The sequence below is a fragment of the Phoca vitulina genome, unplaced genomic scaffold, assembly GCF_004348235.1.
Source record: "Phoca vitulina isolate PV1807 unplaced genomic scaffold, GSC_HSeal_1.0 scaffold59, whole genome shotgun sequence".
NCBI lineage: Eukaryota > Metazoa > Chordata > Mammalia > Carnivora > Phocidae > Phoca > Phoca vitulina.
In genome coordinates, this window is record NW_022589762.1 from 8,370,061 (window position 1) to 8,393,741 (window position 23,681).

At 38.1% G+C, this 23,681-nt stretch overlaps 1 protein-coding gene across 1 annotated transcript; it reads right to left on the reverse strand.

The window, feature by feature from the left end:
- Positions 1-8: 8 nt before the first annotated feature.
- Positions 9-23,681, reverse strand: LOC116623532 (C-type lectin domain family 4 member A-like). Its single transcript, XM_032390754.1, has 6 exons — positions 21,210-23,681; positions 18,453-18,578; positions 16,968-17,057; positions 2,424-2,611; positions 354-373; positions 9-205 (listed from the first exon to the last, which is right to left on the reverse strand). The coding sequence occupies exons 1-6, from the start codon at positions 21,289-21,291 to the stop codon at positions 28-30; spliced, it is 684 nt and encodes a 227-aa protein (XP_032246645.1). The 5' UTR covers positions 21,292-23,681; the 3' UTR covers positions 9-27.

The window sequence follows — 23,681 nt, forward strand, 5'->3', positions numbered from 1 at the left end:
CTACATGTTCATGCAGAATGTTCCCATTCATAAGTAGATCTTCATCACCTTGCAAATCGACTTGTGATGTCCATTACAAGGAACATCGTTCCAGCCCCATTTTCTTGATAGATAACGAAAATGTAGCTTAACATAACCCTCATCAAGATTACTGGGTTCACCCGAGTGCCAAAATCTGAAAGGGAAAAAATGGATGAGGTTGTTTCTTCAAACAGTGCTTTGAAAAGGGCAAGGGAAGGGGCTGGGGCTGAACCGTGTGGAAGTCAAGGTCAGATATGCCCAAATCATTCCTTCTCCAATTCTCATGCAGTTTCTCCTCTACCTGAAGCTCTGGCATTTCCTCAAAAACTTACATCACCCAGTATTGTGTCATCTTATTGCATTAAACATTCTCCTAACAGATAGCCCTTCTATTTGTCCATCATTATGTCCTGTTCCCAAGGGACTGCCAGTCCATAAGCTCCCTTAAATGATGGAAAAGAAAGATTTCATCCCAGTCCCAAGTATCATTATAGTTGTTTCCTTTTTTTATATATATATTGCTTTTGGAGTCCAAAGAACTAGTTAAAACCCCTAAATCTGCTAAGATCCTTGTTATCTTAGATATGTAATTTAATTTCCCTGATTTCCATATCTAAAACATAGTAACTAGAGTCATATTCCTATATGTTTCACACAGTGATAGGAGGATCAAAGGTGGTATTGTACTAAAACGCACTGAAGTATTTAAGAGTTTTAAAAAAGACCTACGTAAATATGAGATATTGTAACTATCAGAAGTTAGCTCATTTGCTTTATGAGAAATATTAAATCAATAATCGGCCATGATCTTAATTGACATAAATTTTTGTTATATTTAGAGATATAATGTAGTAATTAAAAGTACAGACTTCGGTGTCAAATAGAGCTGGATTTGAGGATCATTTGTTACCAATGCTAGATAATCTTTGCTGAGTTATCTAAACTCTCTAAACTCAATTTCCTCACCTCTACAGTGGGAAAAATAATACTGTGTGCTTCACAGAGTTCCTGTGATGATTAAATGAGATAATAAATAAAATTATTTAACCCAAGAGTTAAAAGAAGAGTAAGCTATTTTATTTTCATAGCTGATAGCTGATAGTCTCTCTCAAAGAGATCACTTGTGAGCATGATGCTTGGCTCAGTCTGCTCAGGCTGCTATAACAAAATACCACAGACTGGGTAGCTTATAAACAACAAGTTTTTTTCTCACAGTTCTGGAGGTTGGAAATTCCAGATCGGGGTACTAGCATGGTCAGGTGAAGGCCAGCTTTTTCTCCCTGTGTCTTCACATGGTAGAAGGGGTGAGGCAGCTGGGTGGGGTCTCTTTTATAAGAATACAAATGCCATTCATCAAGGTTCCACCCTCAGTATCTAAGCACGTCTCAAAGGCCCCACCTCCAAATACCGTCATCTTTGGGGGTTAGGATTTCACCATATGAAGTTTGGGGGAGACATAAACATTCAGAATACAGCAATGTTCAACACAAATGGAAGCAATTTCTATCCAGGATCATAATGAATTCTCATCTCAGATTCACTTCCCCCTTTCACTAAGAGGTGGTATTCTTCAAAGTCATGCATGAAAAATTTTTTTGCAGATTCAATCATTTTCCTTTCATAACTTCTTTAACTTCATTCCTGATTGTTGACTGTGATTCTTCATGATTGAACTTTGTTTCTCTATTGCTATAATACCCCTTTCTCAGTGAAATAGTTAATAATTTATAAAATATTTACATGTTGAAATAATAAACTGATATTCAGCCTAAAACATTTTCGTTCTTCAACTCAAACCCCACATATGATACTTTAAATGCCCCAACTTATTTTGGGAGAGATTAGTTTTATGGAAACAGGAAGAAGGTGTAGTATCTGAAGGCTTAGGTAGCCTTTCTTATCAGTTTTACTAAAAGCCTTCTGCCATACCACCAATATTCCAAAACAGTGAAAAACCTCCTTAGACAAGGGGCGCCTGGGTGGCTCAGTCGGTTAAGCGTCTGCCTTCGGCTCAGGTCATGATCCCAGGGTCCTGGGATCGAGCCCCACATTGGGCTCCCTGCTCGGCGGAGAGCCTGCTTCTCCTTCTCCTTCTCCTTCTGCCTGCAGCTCTGCCTACTTGTGCTCTCTATCTCTGTCAAATAAATAAATAAAATCTTTAAAAAAAAAAAAAAAAACTCCTTAGACAAGAGAGGTATACAACAACTAGACAGGACTCCTGACTCCATCATCTATTAGAAAGTACCTGTTAGGTGCGCCTGGGTGGCTCAGATGGTTAAGCGTCTGCCTTCAGCTCAGGTCATGATCTCCGGGTCCTGGGATCGAGTCCCGCATCGGGCTCTCTGCTCCTTGGGAGCCTGCTTCTCCCTCTGCCTCACTCTCTCTCTGTCTCTCATGAATAAATAAATAAAATCTTTAAAAAAAAAAAAAGAAAGTACCTGTTCGTCCTTGGTGTTTATCACCAGCAGGTGAGCCTTCATTTCTGAGCAGTCCCTCTCACTCTCAGTCCAATTTCTTGTTATAGTAGAAATAAAGTAGCAGTTGGAACTAAATGACTTCCAAGCCTTTGGGCAGCAGCTCCAATCTTTCTCTGTATTGACAGAAGGCCACAGATGTCCAATAAAAAAGAAAAAGTTTAAGTGTGTTGTATTACAAAATTCAGGACCCAGGAAGACCTCAAGGAAACTGGAACTTGCATCTTCACCCAGAAGTGGCAAGGAGCCTACCAATCAGGTGTCAAGAAGATCAAGTCTACCTATGTCAGGCAGTAACAAGGTAGGGTCCCATCTCCCTTGCCAGAGTGGTGTCAGAAAAAGCCAGCTAAAACAGAGGGCTTAAAGAAGATCCAGACTCTTAGATATTACACAATAATATCTAGGTTTCAATGGAAAATTACCCATCATACCATGAATTACAAGTTCTCAAAATTAATTTTAAAAAAATTTTTTATTAACATATAATGTATTATTTGTTTCAGGGGTACAGGTCTGTGATTCATCAGTCTTACACAATTCATAGCGCTCACCATAGTACATATCCTCCCCAGTGTCCATCACCCAGCCACCCCATCCCTCCCACCTGCCTCCCCTCCAGCAACCCTCAGTTTGTTTCCTGAGATTAAGAGTCTCTTATGGTTTGTGTCCCTCTCTGGTTTCATCTCGTTTCATTTTTCCCTCCCTTCCCCTATGATCCTCTGTCTTGTTTCTCAAATTCCTCATATCAGTGAGATCATATGATACTTGTCTTTCTCTGACTTATTTCGCTTAGCATAATACCCCCTAGTTCCATCCACATCATTGCAAATGGCAAGATTTCATTTTTTGATGGCTGCATAATATTCCAGTGTGTGTGTGTGTGTGTGTGTGTGTGTGTGTGTGTGTGTGTGTGTGTATCACATCTTATTTATCCATTCATCTGTTGATGGACATCTAGGCTCTTTCCATAGCTTGGCTATTGTGGGCATTGCTGCTATAAACATTGGGGTGCATGTGCCCCTTTGGATCACTGCATTTTTATCTTTAGGGTAAATACCCAGTAGTACAATTTCTGGGTCATAGGGTAGCTCTGTTTTCAACTTCAAAATTAATTTTTAAAAAAGAAAATAAATACATGCCAATATCAAGATAAAAGAAATATTAGAATTATCTGACAAAGTTTTTTTTTTTTAATTTTTTAAGATTTTATTTATTTATTTGAGAGTGACAGAGATAGTAAAAGAGCACGAGCGGGGAAGAGAGGGAGAAGCAGGCTCCCCGCTGAGCAGGGAGCCCAATGCAGGACTTGATCCCAGGACCCTGGGATCATGACCTGAGCTGAAAGCAGACACTTAACTGACTGAGCCACCCAGGCACCCCTCTGACAAAAATTTTAAAGAAACCATAATAAAGATGCTTCAACAGGAAAGTACAAAGATGTTTGAACCAAATGGAAAAAAAGAATACCTCAGAAAAGAAATAGAAAATTTCAGCCAACAAATTAGAGATATAAATGAGAACCAAATGGAATTTTATAATTGAAAAATATAATAAAATAAAAAGCTCAGTGGATGGGCTCATCAGCAGAATGGAGAGGACAGAAAAAACAGTGAATTGAAAGAATAATAGAAATTACTCAAACAACAGAGACAAAATAGACTAAAAAAATAAATAGACTTCCAGTTTCCAGTCTGGCATGCAAGAAGGTCGAAATTGCCATTCCATCCTAACAACAAGTAAAAAGATGAACAAACTGCAAATCAACAACTCTTCACAGGCTAAGACACTGCTCTCAAAATTATGCAGACAGACAAATACAGAGGATCACAACTTACTGAAGCAAAAATCCAGGAGCCAAAACTTCTGTGGGAACAAATCTCAGGGTAGGGAAACCTGAACTGTAATTGTTGAATTGCTGGAAGCTCAGCGTGGAAAATCTGAGAGATAAAAACTCCAGGGTAATCCAGTCAATGGTGGGGAAGGAAGGAAAAACTTGCAGAGTTTTACCTTCTGGAGCTCTACCAGGTTTATCTGAGAAAATTCCCCTTGTGCTTCTGGCAAGGGGAGGGGCACAGCTGCGATTCTGAAACATACCAAAGCATTCTGTTCTTTTTAAATGAAGTCTACCCTCAGGAAAAACTATGTAACCAGAGCCTAACCTGCTGTGGTTTTATCAGAGCCTGGTTAGGGAAAGGGAAAATACCTACTCTAGCCATCCTGTTCCACTTTAAGGGAAGTAATTAGAAGAGCTGAGAAGCACTTCAAGTTCAAAGTCTAGAGGCAAAGACTCACTAAAAGAATGAGACAAAATTATAGGACTACAGAATGCTTCCCCTTCACCACGCCATACCGCCACATTACTAAAAGTCTATTTACAGCAGTTCCTTTTACTCAGTACATCACATCCAGCTAACAAGAAAAAATTACCAAGCATACTAAAAAACAAACAACATCCCACCCCACCCCCCAGTTTGAAGAGATAAAGCAGGCATCAGAACCAGACTCAGATGTAACAGGGATGTTGGAATTCTCAGACCAGAAATTTAAAACGATTACTATGTTAAGGGCTGTAATGAACAAAGTAGACAGCATGCAAGAAGAAATGAGCTATGTAAGCAGAGAGACAGAAATTCTAAGAACCAAAAAGAAACATGAAAGATCAAAAATGCTGTAACAGAAATGAAGAATGTCTTTAGTGAGCTCATTATTAGACTGGACACAGCTGAGTAAAAAATCTGAGCATGAGGGTATCTCAATAGAAGCCTCCAAAACTAAAAAGAGGAAAAGAACGTGGGGGGTGGGGAAGGAGGGGGGAATAAACAGAATATCCAAGAAATGTGGAGCAGCTACAAAAGGTGCAACATATGCATAATGGGAATAGCAGAAGAAGAATAAAAAGAGAACAGAACACAAGAAATACTGAAACAATAACATTTGAGAATTTCCTCCAAATTAATGACAGATACCAAACCACAGATTCAAAAAGCTCACAGAACACCAAGCAGGATAAATGCCAAAGAAAACTACATCTAGACATATCATATTCAAACTACAGAATATCAAAGATAAAGAAAAATCCTATGGAAGTGTTGAATCACTATATTGTACACCTGAAACTAATATTACATGGTATGTTAACTGGAATGTATATAAAAACTTTAAAAAATTTTAAAAATAAATAATTTAAAAAAATTTTAAAAAGCCAGAGGGGGGGAAAACAACTCCTCAGAGAAGCAAAGATAAGAATTACATCAGACTTCTCTAAAACAACAGAAACAAGAAGAGAATGGAGTGAAATATTTAAAGTGCTGAGAGAAAAAAACTATCACCCTAATTCTGTACCCTGCAAAATTAACCATCAAAGGTGAAGAAGAAATAGGGACTTCTCTGGAAAAACAAAAATTGAGGGAATTTGATGCCAGTAGAAACTGACTTATAAGCAATGTTAAAAGAACTTCTTAGAGAGAAGGAAAATAATATAGGTCAGAAACATGGATCTATACAAAGAAAGTAAGAGTATCAAAAAGAGGAATAAGTGAAGGTAAAATAAAAACATATTTTTATATTCTTAATTGATCTATATTCTTAATTGATCTTTTGTTTGTTCAAAATAATAATGGAGGGGGCACCTGGGTGGCTCAGTCATTAAGTGTCTGCCTTTGGTTCAGGTCATGATCCCAGGGTCCTGGGATCAAGCCCCACATCAGGCTCCCTGCTCAGAGGGAAGCCTGCTTCTCCCTCTCCCACTCCCCCTGCTTGTGTTCCCGCTCTCGTTGTCTCTCTCTCTGTGTCAAATGAATAAATAAAATCTTTAAAAATAATAATAATAATAATAATAATAATGGCAACCACGTATTCGATTATGTATGTATGTATTATGTAATATGTAAGTGAAATAAATGGGAGCAATAATACAAGAGACAGGAGGAAGGAATTAGAATTGTTATTTTAAGATACTCTCACTGTACACAAAGATGTATAGTTATTTGAAAGTGAACTTGGATTAGTTGTATAAGTATATTGCAAACTTTAGGGCAGCCAATAAAAAAGGAGTATAACTGATATGTTAAGAATGCAATGAAAATGGAATCACATCAAATTCTCAAAACCACAAAAGAGAGAATAAGAGTGAATGAAAGATAAAAAAGGAACAAAGAACAAGGGCAAGATGCAGAAAACAATAACAAATATGATAGATATTGATAAAAACCATATCAATAATAAAAGATAAAAAAGATAAAGATAAAGATAAAAAGGATAAAAGATAAAAAGGAACAAAGAACAAGGGCAAGATATAGAAAAAAATTACAAATATGATAGATATTGATAAAAACCATATCAATAATGACTTCGGGTGTCAGTGGTCTAAATGCACCAATTAAAACACGAAGATTGTCAGAATGGATCAAAATACCAGACTCAGCTATATGTTGTATACAAGAAATCCACATTAAAACTTCAGAAGGAGGGACACCTAGATGGCTCAGGTTACGCGTCTGCCTTTGGTTCAGGTCATGATCCCAGGGTCCTGGGATTGAGTCCCACATCAGGCCCCCTGCTCAGTAGGGAGTCTGCTTCTCCCTCTACCCCTCTGCCCCCTGCTCGTGCTTTCCCTCTCTCTCTAATAAATAAATACAATCTTTAAAAAAAGGTCCACATAATAGTTAAAATGGCAAAATGTAATAATAGAGAGAGAATATTAAAAGCAGAAAGAGAAAAGAAAACTGACATACAAGGGAAAATCCCATAAGGCTATCAGCTGGCTTTTCAGCAGAAATTTTGCTGGCCAGAAGAAAACAGCATGATATATTCAAAGTGCTAAAAAGAAAAATACCTATGACCAAAGAATACTCTACCCAAGAATACTCAATCATTCAGAATTGAAAGAGAGATAGTTTCCCAGACAAACTGAGTTAAAGTAATTCATCACCACTAAACCAGCCTTACTAGAAATGTTAAAGGGACTTTTTTAAGTGGAAAGAAAAGGCCACAATTACAAGTAAGAAAATTATGAAAGGAAAAAATTTCACTGGTAAAAGCAAACATATAGCAAAGATTTAATTAATCACCTATGGGGCACCTGGGTGGCTCAGATGGTTAAGTGTCTGCCTTCAGCTCAGGTCATGATCCCAGGGTCCTGGGATTGAGCCCCACATCGGGCTCCTGGCTCAGCAGGGAGCCTGCTTCTCCCTCTCCCTCTGCCTCTCTCCCTGCTCATGCTTTCTCTCTCTCTCTCCATCTCTGTGTCTCAAATGAATAAATAAAATCTTAAAAAAAATTTAATTAATCACCTATAAAGCCAGCATGGAGGTTAAAACAAAAAGCAGTAAAATCAATTGTATCTATGATAATCAATCAAAGGATACACAAAATTTAAAAATGCAAGATGTAACCTCATATACATAAAATGTAAAGGAGGGAGTAAAAATTTAGTACTTTCAGAATGTGCTTGAACTTAAGCAACCATCAACTTAATATAGACTGCTATACACATAGGATGCTATATATGAACCTAATAGTAACTACAAACCAAAAAACTGTAATGGATACACAAAAAACGAAGAGAAAGAAATCCAAGCATGACACTAAAGAAAGTCATCAAACTACAAGGAAAGAGCAAAAGAAGAAAGGAACAGAGAACTACAAAAACAACCAGAAAACAATTAACAAAATGGCAAAAAGTACATACCTACCAATAATTACTTTAATTTGGGGTTTTGGGGTTTTTTTTAAAAAAGATTTTATTTATTCAAGAGAGAGAGTGAGAGAGAGAGCATGAGCGGGGGGGAGGGGCAGAGGGAGAGGGAGAAGCAGGCTGCCCCCTGAGTGGGGAGCCCAATGCGGGGTTTGATCCCAGGACCCCGGGATCACAACCGGAGCCAAAGGCAGATGCTTAACTGACTGAGCCACCCAGGCGCCCCAATAATTACTTTAAATGTAAAAATGGGCTAAATGCTCCAATCAAAAGACATGGAGTAACTGATTGGATTAAAAACAAGATCCATCCATAGGCTACCTGTAAGAGACTCACTTCAGACCTAAAGAAACATACAGACTGAGAGTAAAGGGATGGAAAAAGGTATTCCATGCAAATGAAAAAGAAGAAAAAGAACAGCGTAGCAAAGCTTGTACCAGACAAGACAGACTTGAAAACAAGTAGTAGGAGACAAAGAAGGGTATACTTCTATCATTACATAATGATAAAGGGACCAATCCAACAAGAGAACATAACGGTTATAAATATTTATGCACCCAACATAGGAGCACCTAAATACATAAAGCAAATATTAACAGACATAAAGGTAGAAATTGAGAGTAATATAATAATAGCAGGAGTCTTCAACACCACACTCACATCAATGGGTAGATCACCCAGATAGAAAATCAACAAGGAAATAGTAGTCTTAAATGACATTAGACCAGATTGATCTAGCAGATATATACAGAACATTCCATCCAAAAACAGCAGAACACACATTCTTTTCAAGTGCACATAAAGCATTCTCCAGGATAGATCACATGGCCACAGAACAAGATTCAGTAAATTTCAGAAGACTGAAATCATATCAAGCACTTCTTCCAACCACAACAGTATAATACTAAAGATCAATTACAAGAAAAAACTGGGAAAAAAGAACATGTGAAAGCTAAACAACATGCTGCTAAACAATGAAGGGGCCAACCAAGAAATCAAAGAGGAAATTTAAAAATGCAAGAAGACAAATGAAAATGAAAACATAACAGTCCAAGATCTTTGGGATGGAGCAAAAGCAGTTCTAAGAGGGAAATATATAATGATACGGGACTATCTCAAGAAACAAGAAAAATCTAAAGTAAACAACCTAAACTTAGACCTAAAGGAACTACAAAAAGAAGAACAAATAAAACCCAAAGCTAACAGAAGGAAGGAAACAGAGACTAAAAAAAATAGAAAAGATCAATAAAACCAAGAGCTGGTTCTTTGAAAAGATAAACAAAATTGATAAACCTTTAGCCAGACTTATTAAGAAAAAGAGAGAGGACTCAAATAAAATCAGAAATAAAGGAGAAGAAATAACTGCCACAACAGAAATACAAAGAATTAATTATAAGTGAATGTTATGAAAAACTGAAGACCAACGAACTGGACAATCCAGAAGAAATAGATAGGTTCCTAGAAACATACAATCTTCCAAAACTGAACCAGGAAGAAATTGAAAATTTGAACAGACCAATTATTAATAACAGAATTGAACTGGTAACCAAAAACCTCCCAAGAAAAAAAAGCCCAGGACCAGATGGCTTTACAGGTGAACTCCACCAAACATTTTTTTTTTAATAAAGATTTTATTTATTTATTTGACAGAGAGAGACACAGCGAGAGAAGGAACCCAAGCAGGGGGAGTGGGAGAGAGAGAAGCAGGCTTCCCGCAGAGCAGGGAGCCCGATGTGGGGCTCGATCCCAGGACCCTGGGATCATGACCTGAGCCGAAGGCAGATGCTTAACGACTGAGCCACCCAGGCGCCCAACATTTATTTTTTTTTAAAGATTTTTATTTATTTATTTGTCAGAGAGAGAGAGAGCACAAGCAGGGGGAGCAGCAGGCAGAGGGAGAAGCAGACTCTCCCACTGAGCAGGGAGCCCAACACAGGACTCGATCCCAGGACCCTTAAGGCAGACATAACCAACTGAGCTACCCAGGCGCCCCTGAGCTGAAGGCAGACACTTAACTGACTGAGCCACCCAGGCGCCCCTCCACCAAACAGTTAAAGAAAAATTAATATCTATTCTTCCAAACCACTCCAAAAAACAGAAGAGGAAGTGAAAACTTCCAAATTTGCCCTACAAGGCCCTGATACCAAAACCAGACAAAGACACTAAAAACAAAATGAAACAAAACAAGAACAAAAACAAAAACAAAAACCACTATAGGCCAATATCTCTGATGAACATAGATGCAAAATTCCTCAACAGAATATTAGCAAACTGATTTCAACAAATTAAAGGGATCATTTACCACAGTCAAGTGGGACTTATTCCAGGAAAGCAAGGGTGATACATGATGTTAATAAAGAGGAAGGGTAAAAGCCATATGATCATCTTAACAGATACAGAAAAGGTATTTGACAAAATACAACATCTGTTCATGACAAAACTCTCATCAAAGTGGGTTTACAGGGAATGTACCTCAACATAATGAAGGCCAAATATGACAAACCCACAGCTAACAACATTAATCAATGATGAAAAACTGAAAACTTTTCCTATAAGACCAGGAACAAGATGAGGATGTCCACTCTCACCACTTTTATTCAACATAGTACTGGAAGTTCTAGCTGCAGCAATCAGACAGAAAAAAGAAATGAAAAGCATCCAGGTTAGTAAGGAAGAAGTAAAACTGTCACTATTTGCAGTTGACACGATACTACATACAAAAAATCCTAAGGACCACCAAAAAACTATTAGAACCAATAAATAAATTCATTAAAGTTGTAGGATACAAAATCAATATATTGTATTATATATATATATCTGTTGCATTTCCACACACTAATAACAAAATATTAGAAAGAAAATTTAAGAAAACAATTCCATTTACATTTGCACCAAAAAGAGTAAATTACCTAGGAATAAATTTAACTAAAGAGGTAGAAGACCTATACTCTGAAAACCATAAGACACTGATGAAAGAAAATGAAGAGGACACAAATGCAAAGATATACTATGCACATGACTTGGAAGAATTAATATTGTTAAAATGTCCATACTACCCAAAGCAATCTACAGATTCAACGTAATCCCCATCAAAATAACAACAGCATTTTCCACAAAACTAGAACAAATAATCCTAAAATTGTATGGAACCACAAAAGACCTGGAATAACCAAAACAATCTTGAGAAAGAAGAACAAAGCTGGGGGCACCTGAGTGGCTCAGTTGGTTAAGCATCCACCTTCGGCTCAGGTCATGATCCTAGGATCCAGGGATCGAGTCCCGCATTGGGCTCCCTGCTCATTGGGGAGCCTGTTTCTCCCTCTCTCTGCTGCTCCCTCTGCCACTCCCCCCTGCTTGTGTTCTCTCACTCTCACTCAAATAAATAAATAAAATCTTTAAAAACAACAACAACAACAACAACAACAACAAAGTTGGAGGTATCACAATTTCACATTTCCAGATACACTACAATACTATCATAATAAGAACAGTATGGTACTGGCACAAAAATAGACCCATAGGTCAAGGGAACAGAACAGAAAGCGCAGAAATAAACCCACAGTTATATGGTCAATTAATCTACGACAAAGGAGGCAAAAATATACAGAGGAAAAAATACAATCTTTTCAATAAATGGTGTGAGGAATACTGGACAGCAACATGCAAAAGAATAAAACTAGACTGCTTTCTTACACCATACATGAAAATAAATGGATAGGGACACCTGGGTGGCTCAGTCGGTTAAGCCTCTGCCTTCGGCTCAGGTCATGATCCCAGGGTCCTGGGATGGAGTCCCACATCGGGCTCCTTGCTCAGCAAGGAGCCTGCTTCTCCCTCTGCCTGCCTCTGTCTCTCTCTCTCTCTGATAAATAAATAAAATATTAAAAAATATATTTAAAAAAAAAGAAAATAAATGGATAAAGACCTAAATGTGAGAACTAAAACCATAAAACTCCTAAAAGAAAAAATAGGGATGGTAATCCCTTGGCAACATATTTATGGATATATCTCCTCTGGCAACAGAAACAAAAGCAAAAATGAAATACTGGGACTATACCGAAATAAAAAAGCTTTTCACAGCAAAGGAAACCATAAACAAAACAAAAAGGCAACCTAGTGAATGGGAAAGGATATTTGCAAATGATATATCCAATAAGGGGTTGACATCCAAAATATATAAAGAACTCTACAACTCAACACCCAAAGAAACAAATAATCCTACTAGAAATGGGCAGAGGACCTGAACAGACATTTTTCCAAAGACATACAATGACCAACAGACACATGAAAAGATGTTCAACATCATTAATCATCAGGGAAATGCAAATCAAAACTATAGTCAGATATTACTCACACCAGCCAGATAGGGTCACATCAAAAAGACAAGAAATAACAAGTGTTGGCTAGGAGGTGGGAAAAAAGGGAACCCTCATGCACTGTTAGGAATGTCAATTGGTATAACCACTATGGAAAACAGTATGGAGGTTCCTCAAAAAATTAAAAATAAAAATATCATATGATCCAGTAATTCCACTACTGAGTACTGACACTCCCCAAAAAACAAAAACATTAAACCGAAAAGATAAATGCACCTCTATGTTTATTGCATCATTGTTTATAGTAGCCAAGATATAGAAGCAACCTTAGTGTCCCATTGATAGATGAATGGATAAAAAAGATGTGGTATTTATATACAGTGGAACATTATTCAGTCATGAGAAAGAGGGAAATCCTACTGTTTGTGACAACATGGATGGACTATAATTGCAGAGTATTATGCTAAGTGAAATAAGTCAGATAGAGAAAGACAAATACCATATAATTTCACTTTGTGGAATATAAAAAACAAAAGAAATGAACAAACCAAAAACCAAAAAACAAACAGACTCTCAAACACAGAGAACAAGCTGATGGTTGCCAGATGGGAAGTTGCGGGGAATGGGTGAAATAGATGAAGGGCATTAAGAAGTACAAACTTCCACTCATACTCTTTTTTTTTGGAGAGGGGGAGGGGCAGAGGAAGGGGGAGACAATCTTAAGCAGGCTCCACACCCACAATGAGCTCAACACTGGGCTCGATCTCACAACCCTGAAATCACGATCTGAGTGGAAATCAAAAGTTGGACACTTAACCAACTGAGCCACCCAGGTGTCCCCAAACTTCCACTTATAAAATAAGTAAGTCATAAGTTATGGAGATGAAAAGTACAGCATAGGGAACATAGTCAATAATATTAATAACACTGTATGGTGATAGATAGTGATTAATACTTACAAGGTAAACATTAATTAACATATAGAATTGTCAAATCAATATATTGTACCCCTGAAACTAATATAACATTGTATGTTAATTATACGTCAATAAAAAAAATTAAATGATAAAATTAAATAATCTAGAGTAAAAAGAGTACCAACTGTAATTCCAATGATAAGACATCTGGAAAAGGCAAAACTATATAGGCAGTCAAAATTTCAGTGGTTACCAAGAGTCTGGAAAGGAGAGTAGAGCACAGGAGATTTTTATGTAAAAATACATAACATTATGCATTTGTCAAAATCCACATAACTTTACATAGTTATTGCATGCAAATTTTATTTAATTTTATTTATTTTATTTATTTATTCATGAGAGACAGAGAGAGAGGCAGAGGCAGAGGGAGAAGCAGGCTCCCCACGGACTAGGGAGCCCGATACAGGACTCAATCCCAGGACCCTGGGATCATGACCTGAGCCGAAGGCAGACGCTTAACCAACTGAGCCACCCAGGCGCCCTGCATGCAAATTTTAAAAATTCATTTAGGAGGTGCAGGGGTCCATGAAAGAATGAAGACTGTGACAAGAGAATCTAACTATATTACAAGTGTTGGAAACAACCACACTAGGGGTGGGTAGGATGACCGCAATAACTTTGGAAATGGAATGGATTAAAGACAAAAGAAACTGCACATATTCTATTCTATTTGATAAAGATATTAGATATTTAGATTAAATATTAGATAAAGATATTATCTTTATTAGATAAAGATTATCTCTATTAGATAAAGGTTCTATTCTATTTGATAAAGATAAAGACTCTATTCTAGTTGATAAAGTTGGTTCCCATGGTGGTTTGAGTTTACAACTCTGATACTGCTATATGTGTTAACTGGAATCGAATAATTATGTAAATGTACTGAGCAGATGATGGAACCAGATTTCTCTCTGTTGGAGTGGTCATTAAAGATAACAAGGGGGAGTAGGCTAGAATGATGCAATGTAATCAATGAAAGTTTTAGACATCAGTAAAAACTGATGTGTACCTTATTACAGATATACATAGTTACAGTACAAATATTTATCAATATATGTACATGCACAGGTTAGTACACACATATATATTTCCTTGTTCTGTGAACTGAGGGGGCCTAAAAGAAATAACACCTCATTAGCAATGAGCATACCTAGTATCCAAATATTGGTTTCTTTTTTTTTAATTTTTTATTGTTATGTTAATCACCATACATTACATCATTAGTTTTTGATGTTGTGTTCCATGATTCATTGTTTGTGCATAACACCCAGTGCTCCATGCAGAACGTGCCCTCTTTAATACCCATCACCAGGCTAACCCATTCTCCCACCCCCCTCCCCTCTAGAACCCTCAGTTTGTTTTTCAGAGTCCATCGTCTCTCATGGTTCGTCTCCCCCTCCGATTTCCCCCCCTTCATTCTTCCCCTCCTGCTATCTTTTTTTTTTTTTCTTAACATATAATGTATTATTTGTTTCAGAGGTACAGATCTGTGATTCAACAGTCTTGCACAATTCACAGCGCTTACCATAGCACATACCCTCCCCAGTGTCTATCACCCAGCCATCCCATCCCTCCCACCCCAACCCCCACTCCAGCAACCCTCAGTTTGTTTCCTGAGATTAAGAATTCCTCACAAATATTGGTTTCTAATACCATTCTTCAGTAACAGGAGCCATGGCTCCACAGAAAAATAGCTGATTCTAAGACTGAGACAGGAAATATACAATATAAGCGCAGAGAATATTACAGTCCCAGAAAGTAAGGAAGTGCTCAAAAACAAAGCATAACATCACATTGATGGGGGCAAGTCTAAGGGCCACAGGAACGAATTGAAAGAACTCCCAGTGGCAAAGGCAGAACAATTTGAGCAACAAAATAAATATAGTATTGGACTGCAACCCAAAGTATAAGATAAATATCCATGAATACATGCTGATATAGACAGATGATTGAATAAATTAATAAACAGGATAGAAGAAACAAATACCACATACACAAGAATTTCCAATAAATTACATAGAAACTTGTTTTGAACTGAATTGTGTTCCCCAAAAATTCATGTCACTCAATGTGACTACAGTGGTAGACTTTAAGGAAGTAATAAAGGTTAAATGAGGTTATAAAAAAAGTAGGGCCTTAATCCAATAGGACTTGGGTTCTTTCTTTATTTTTTTTTTAAGATTTTATTTATTTATTTGACGGAGAGAGAGAGAGAGCACAAGCACTGAGCAGCAGGCGGAGTGAGAGGGAGAAGCAGATCCCCATTGAGCAGGGAGCCCGATGCGGGGCTTGATCCCAGGACCCTGAGATCATGACTGAGCTGAAGGCAGATGCTTAACTGACTGAGCCACCCAGGTGCCCCAGGACCTGTGTTCTTATAAGAAGAGGAAGAGACACCAGAAAGCTCTCCCTCCCCATTCACACAGAGAATTGCCTATGTGAGGACACAACAAGAAGGTGGCTGTCTACAAGCCAAGAAGAAAGGCCTCACCAGAAACCAACTCTTATGTCACCTGGGACTTTTGGCCTCCATTACTGTGAGAAAATAAATTTGTTGTTTAGGCCGCCCAGTCTGTGATATTTTGTTACGTCAGCCAAGCAGGCTAATATGGATTTTGGCACCAAAGTGGAGTGTAACAAATACCTAAAAATGTGAAAGTGGCTTCGGAACTGGATGATGGGTAGAGGCTAGAAGAGTTTTGAGGTGCCTGCTAGTAAAAGCCTAGGTTGCCTTGAAAGAGCTGCTGGTAGAAATATGGATGTTAAAGGTAATCCTGGTGAGGACTCAGAAAGAAAAGAGAGCTGTAGAGAAAGCTCCTATCATCTCAAAGAATATACATATCCTATAATAAAAAGAATGTTGGTAGAAATATGAACATTAAAGGTGCTTCTGGTAAGGTCTCAGATGGAAATGAGAAGTATGTTATTGGAAACTGGAGGAAAGGCAATTCTTGTTATAAAATAGCAAAGAATTTGGTGCGTTGTGTTTAATGTTTTGTGAAAGATACAACTTATAAACTTGGATATTTAGCAGAGGAGATTTCTAAGCAAAGTGTTAAAGCTGTGGTCTGATTTCTCTTTACTGCTTATAGTAAAATGCAAGAGGAAAGAGATAAATTGAAGAAGGTGTTAAACAAAAAGGAACCAGAATTTGAAGATTTGGAAAATTCTCAGCCTATCCATAATATAAAAACTGAGAAAGTGTATTTGGAGAGAACACCAAGGATGTGGCTGGACAATCATTCCATAAAGAGATTACCCATGGATTTAAACAGCCAGCTCCACAATGAAGACTATTTCATTGTACAGATAAAGATATGCATATAAGAATTTTAGGTCTTATGTATTTCTACACTTAAAGCTTAAAATGACCATGAGACTCAACTTCTTAGTATGATCCACCTGTGAATCTTATTGGAAATATTGACTTGGTATCCTTATATAGTATAGTCAACCACTGAATTATAGGCATATTAGTTTTTACCTTCCATGGTCAAATTTTCTTTCATACATTCCAATTCTGTGTGAGTGAGTTCTTTTGTAGTCTTTTTTTCAAGAAGCTGAGAATATTTTTTTTTTTAAGATTTTATTTATTTATTTGAGAGAGAGAGAATGAGAGAGAGAGAGCATGAGAGGGGGGAGGGTCAGAGGGAGAAGCAGACTCCCTGCAGAGCAGGGAGCCCGATGTGGGACTCGATCCAGGGACTCCAGGATCATGACCTGAGCCAAAGGCAGTCGCTTAACCAACTGAGCCACCCAGGTGCCCTAAGAAGCTGAGAATATTTTTGAAAAAAAAAACTGAAAAAAAAAAAAAAGGCCATTCATTTTCCTGGTAGTGTTATGACTTTGCCTTCTATTGTTACTTTCTTAGATTCTATTTTATAGCAACAAAATCTACAAATGCCCAATTGTTTGAGAAGGATCCTGACTACAGAAAAGATGTCTCATCACCCCACATTCAATGTAATCCTAATTCTACTGATTTTGAAACCATAGATTTCCCCAGGAACAGCTGAAAGATCAGTAGTTGAAAGAGGACATGATAGTTCCATTAGAATGACTGCAAAGGGATTTATCCATATTTTCCTTCAATACTAAATGCAAAGGCTAAGCCTTGGAGGTGGAAGAATGGAGGAAAAACAAACACTTCTATCTGAGGATGTACACAGCATAGGTCTTTGTGGGGGAAATGAGCTAATTCTGAGGAGTTCTGGGTTACCTACAGAGTAAGAATTTTTTTTTAATCCAACATTAATCAGGAGGAATAGGCATTATTTTCTTCATCTTCTTTCCTTTACTCTATCTACTCCTAAATGGCTCTTATTCCTCACCACACCAATATACTCACAACTTAAAAATAACTTACCTCTCCCTCTAGAAAGTGAGTTTTCTCTTTCTTTCCTCCTTATCTGCCATTTGCTCCTTGACCCACCACATACTGGCTTCACTACTTCTTATGCCTTTTAAAAATTCGACAAATTCTTAAAGCCAAAGATATGAGGAAATCCACTTATTTGCTAAATTGGCTTTTAGATCTTACAGTCTTGGGCAGGACATTTCTCTCCCGGAACATTTCTTCCCATCTCTTTTTGTTCACCAGCTCATCTCAAAATACGTCTCTGTACACTCAAAAACCCCCGGCCTTATAAACACTAATAGGCAAATATAGCTTTGTCCTCATTTACCACAACTATCTAGGGTAGAAATGGTGCCTAACAGATGTCTCTCTAAACACAAACACATGTACACACATGTACTCTTCAATTTCTTTAAAGAGTGGAGTCCATTATTTTTATAAACTAAATTCAAATAAATAACAAAATTCCTAACAGATTCCCATTAATTGTGTCCCTCCCCACCAACCCCAAAGAAGACCTCTTTTCCAGATTTCTGGATATACCCATCATTAAATGTATCTAATGGATGTCATCTCTTTATGTAAGACAGACATTCCTCATAGATTCAGATGGGTACTTACTGATAAAAGCGATAAAAAATGAGATTGCTAATAGCAGCAGAAGTACCAGCAATGAGGCAAAAAGTAGCTTGGGAAAACTGGGGTTACTTTTGTGTGGGCTGGTCTTCTCTTTGGGAGCTGAAGGAGAAATCAAATGAGGTTCATCAGTAATAAATTCTGGCTCTTACTTCCCTTCTCCTTCTCCCTTTTCTTGGATGACATAGTATTGCCAACGATATGACATTTGAAATAATATGAAAATAGGAAAAAAAGATAATAATGTTCATTGTAGAAACTTCAGAAAATATATAAAAGCACAGTATCCATTGAAATACTGTTGCTAATGTTTTGGTATATATCCTCTCAGTAATTTCTCAAAGTGTATATACATACATACATACACACATACACATGTTCCCACAGGATTGACATACCATATATACTGGTTTCTGACCTACTACATTCTTATATACTATACCATGAACATTTTTCATACAAGCATATTTTCTTCTTTAACACTCTCTATTATGGTGGCATATTATTTCATTAGATATGTAAATAATCTTCCAGATTGTTCCCAACTTTAACTACTTTAAATAATGCCATAGCACATAAATCTTTATTATAGTCATTCCCTCATCACATTCTTAAAATACGGTCAGAACTTTTTAGTCACTATTTAATGGTTAAGTCACTATTTCATTATTTTCTCAATGGGTAGTATCAAAAAGACAAGAAATAACAGTGTCGGTGAGGATATGGAGAAAAGGGAACCCTCACGCAGTTAGCGGGAATGTAAACTGGTGCAGCCACTGTGGAAACCAATGGAGGTTCCTCAAAAAATTAAAAATAGAAATATCATATGATCTATTAACTTCACTACTGGATATTTACCCAAAGAAAACAAAGACACTAAATCAAAAAGATAAATGCACTCCTATGTTCACTGCAGCATTATTTACAGTAGCTAAGATAGGAAAGCAACCTAAGTGTCCACCCATCCACGAACGGATAAAGAAAATGTGATATTTATATACAATAGAATATTATTCCACCATAAAAAAAGAAGGAACTCTTGTCATTTGTGATAACACAGATGAGCCTTGAGGACATTATGCTAACTGAAATAAGTCAGAGAAATCAAATACCGTATTATCTCACTGATCTGTGGAATCCGAAAAACAAAACAAAGCAAAACTCACAGATACAGAGAACAACAGATCAGTGATGGACAGAGGTGGGGTGGGGGGGTGGGTTATGAGTGAAGGGGATTAAGAGGTACAAACTTCCAGTTATAAAATAAAGAAGTTGTGGTTGTAATGTATAGCATGTTTACTATAGTTAATGCTATAGATTATTACAGTATTATCAATTATTAAGTATTATTACATACTTGAAAGCTGCTAAGAGATTAACTCTTAAAAGGTCTCATCACTAGAAAAAAAAATTGGGTAACTGTTTATGGCGATGAATGTTAACTAGACTTACTTTAGTGATCATTTCACAAATATATACAAAAATCAGGGGTGCCTGGGTGGCTCAGTCATTAAGCGTCTGCCTTCGGCTCAGGTCATGATCCCAGAGTCCTGGGATCGAGCCCCGCATTGGGCTCCCTGCTCAGCCGGAAGCCTGCTTCTCCCTCTTCTACTCCCCCTGCTTGTGTTCCCTCTCTCACTGTCTCTCTCTCTCTGTCCAATAAATATTTTTTTAAAAATCAAATCATTACACTGTACACCTGAAACTAAGACAGTAGTCCCCTCCATTACCCACAGTTTCGCTTTACATGATTTCAGTTACCTGTGGTCAACTGTGGTCTGGAGGCAGATGATCCTAACACTAGGTAGGTCACAATGCCTATGTCACTCACCTCACATCATCTCATCACATAAGAATTTTATCATCTCACATTATCACAAGAAAAAGAAAGGTGAATACAGTTCAATATTTTGAGAGAGACACCATATTCATATAACTTTTATAGTATATGGTTATAATTGTTCTGTTTTATTACTAGTTATTGCTGTTAATCTCTTACTGTGCCTAATTTAAACTTTTATCATAGGTATATATGCATAGGGAAAAAACACAGTATATAGGGTTTAGTACTATCCACTGTTCAGGCATTCACTGGGGATCTTGGACCATATTTCCCACAGATAAGGGGGATACTATATAATGTTATTTGTCAATCATACCTCCATAAAGAAATAAAAAGAATTGTTTTCTCAAAGTTATGAAGTATTGACAAGTGGGGTATGCAATAGATTTTCTGAATGCAGGGCAATTTCCCTTGTAATGTTAGAGACTCTCTTTGTAACTTTCTCTTCTTTCATATGCAATGGTCTTGGTTCCACTTTAGTCCGGTACTAACAAATACACCCACAACATTCTCTACTCAAATTCTTCCCCTCTAACTGAGCCTGCTAATTCATCAATAGCCCCTGCATTTGGGTTGATGGTTTCAAGACCTGTACCCAATCTCTTGACTGTATCTCACTCAGCGTCAGAAAGTACAGAACAACTTCTCAGCATAATTAGCACTCTCCTGAGCTCAGGACTGTAGAGGATTTGTCACACCTCAATTTTGTTAGAGTATAACTGTACACCCCCTTAATGCTTATCTTCAGGCAACTCAATCTTCTGAGAATCCAATGTGTCCCAACTGCGGCCAGAGAAGCAGCAACTAACATTACCTATGCTTCATTTATAGCATTCTCTCTTCATCCTTCATCTCATCATAAACTCTGACCACCAGAAAATGCTTCTTACCTGCAGGAGGCCATGATTTGGTGCTTGAGGACTTGGATTCATTTTTGAAACTCAGTTCAGCATAAGTGGTCTCTGAAGTCATATTGAGAAATCTGTTCTGTTCAAAAAATCCTTTTAACCTCTTCCTTAAAACATCTTAAAATGAAACCCAAACATGGTGGCAACTTGTCATGCTTCCTATCAAGAACAGGAGCCCCTGATAGGCAAATAACCCTAAGAGGAATCTCATGAAAATTAAAAACCTCAGAGAGAAGCCCAATCCCCAGGACCAACACAGTGAGAATCACAGCATTTAAACATATGTCAGCAAGTGTAATAAAAGTAGGAACTTAGGAACTCAAAGGGTAGATTAAAAAAAAAAAAAAAACAGGAAGTAAACAAATGGAAACTAAGCAATTGAGAAATCTTTTCTGAGACTTGTATTATCTGAACTCACCAGCAAGAATGAAATTCAAATATTTGTGTACATCTATATGCAAACATAATTATTTCTGGACCAACCTGGGTATATACGCATTCATGCTGTATTCTCTTCATCATTTGTAGCTGATCAGGCACCTTTTGGGTACCACATTCTGAGAGGATCACTGACAAAAAACTCACATGTTAGCCCCTCCACTTTCAGTCAGTATCTTCTAAAGTAGTAGGGAAGTCAAAGCTTATCACATGTCTTCTGAAGCTGCTCCCCAGTGCTGTTTTTCCCTGTTCTTAACTAACTCCCGCATGGATCTCCATTCATTTTGCTAGTCACTTCCAGCACTCCTGAAAGCAGCTCTCTCTGCTGGATGTTAATGGAGTAGGCCAGCCTTTACACCACCCATCTCTATCCCTTTAATCCCCACAACACCGCAACAAGACGATATAGGTCAATGTGACTATTTTTTAACAAGTTAGGATAATTTAATGGAATCACAAATTAGGAGATAACTCAGTCACAAATATGACTTTTTCTAAAGGACAAGAGGAAAGCACTCGAAAAATTGAATCGTTCATATAGAATCTTCCCAGACATGCTCTTAGCTCACACCCTAGATTCAGCTCTCTCCAAATGATCCTCCTTCTTTTAATCTCCCCCACCAAACTCCTCCATCACCTGCATAACACACACACTAACCTCATTTATTTCTATATCAAGGTACGTTGAAAACCATGCATTCACACTAATAACCTCTAATTCCAATCCAACACTAAAGAGTTCATTCTAGTTTTCTCCCTTCCACATTTCTAACTCCCTTCTGTTACAGTAAGAAACTTGCTTCCATTGTCTTTGACTACTTTTTTTTATTTGAGTAATCCCCTGAATTTAGTCAATTTTCTGTCTTTGTCATTCCCTGACAAAGATGCTCTTCTCTCCCTGATTGGGCTCTGACTTCCCAACCCAGGCCACCATTATTGTTGGAGCCCTTATCCTGCTTGGGTGTTCTTGCAGAGCTAGCCAACCCCCATGGACATCATCTTGCTCAGGTGTGACACCCTATGCTAGGCCACCTTCCATAGGAAATCCCCCCTTACTCTGCCTAGACTCTGACTGCTGATGCTGGCTCCCTAACCCTCACTTGGAATCCATCCTTATCCCACTTACGTTCTAAAACCCTACACAAGATCCCTCTGGATGCGTGGAAGCTCTCCTTACCCTTCCTGGGCTCGGAGTCCCCACCCTGGGCTACCCTCCCACATGGACAACTTCCTTACCCTGTCCAGCCTCTAAAACCCACACCAGGTCTACCCTCTGCATGTACACTTTCTTCACTCTGTTTGGACCATGAAACCCCATGCCAGGTCTCCCACCTCCCAGGAAGGATCATCCTGCTTAAGCTCCCTGCACCTGGCTACCCCACCACATAGACGTCCTCTTCACCTTTCCAACACTGGCACCCCAGACCAGGCTGCTTCTGATACCCTCCCTATACCAGGCTATTACCATGTGTGGACACTCTCCTCACTACAGAGTGTGGTTCCCCGTGCCGGAAATACTCTCCCACTCCGGCAGAGATGTTCTCTAGACTCTTTTGGACTCCCACACCACTCTCAAGCCAACCTCCTGAATATCACCCTTCTCACCCTGCCTGAGTTCTGACATCCTGCACCAGGCCACTGTTGCTCCCCCATCCCACCCTACATCAGACACCTACCTTGTTCTGCTCTACCTAAGATTTCATTTAGGACTGAACTCTTTGGTAAGGAAAGGGAAAAGGGTATGAAAAAAAGGTAAGATGGGGAAGGGCTGATTCTTGCAAATTTTCTAGCAAATAACTACTAGACCTAACAAGTACTTGCACACTTGCATGTGTGCACGCATACACCCTCCTCCCAAGAATAACCATTGATTATCAGAGACTTAACAATCTAAGTTTGTAAAGAAAAGACAAAGTATGTTCCTAAAGGTATCTCTCTTTCCCTGGAGTAAATTACATTATAACTGGGCGCCTGGGTGGCTCAGTTGGTTAAGCAACTGCCTTCGGCTCAGGTCAT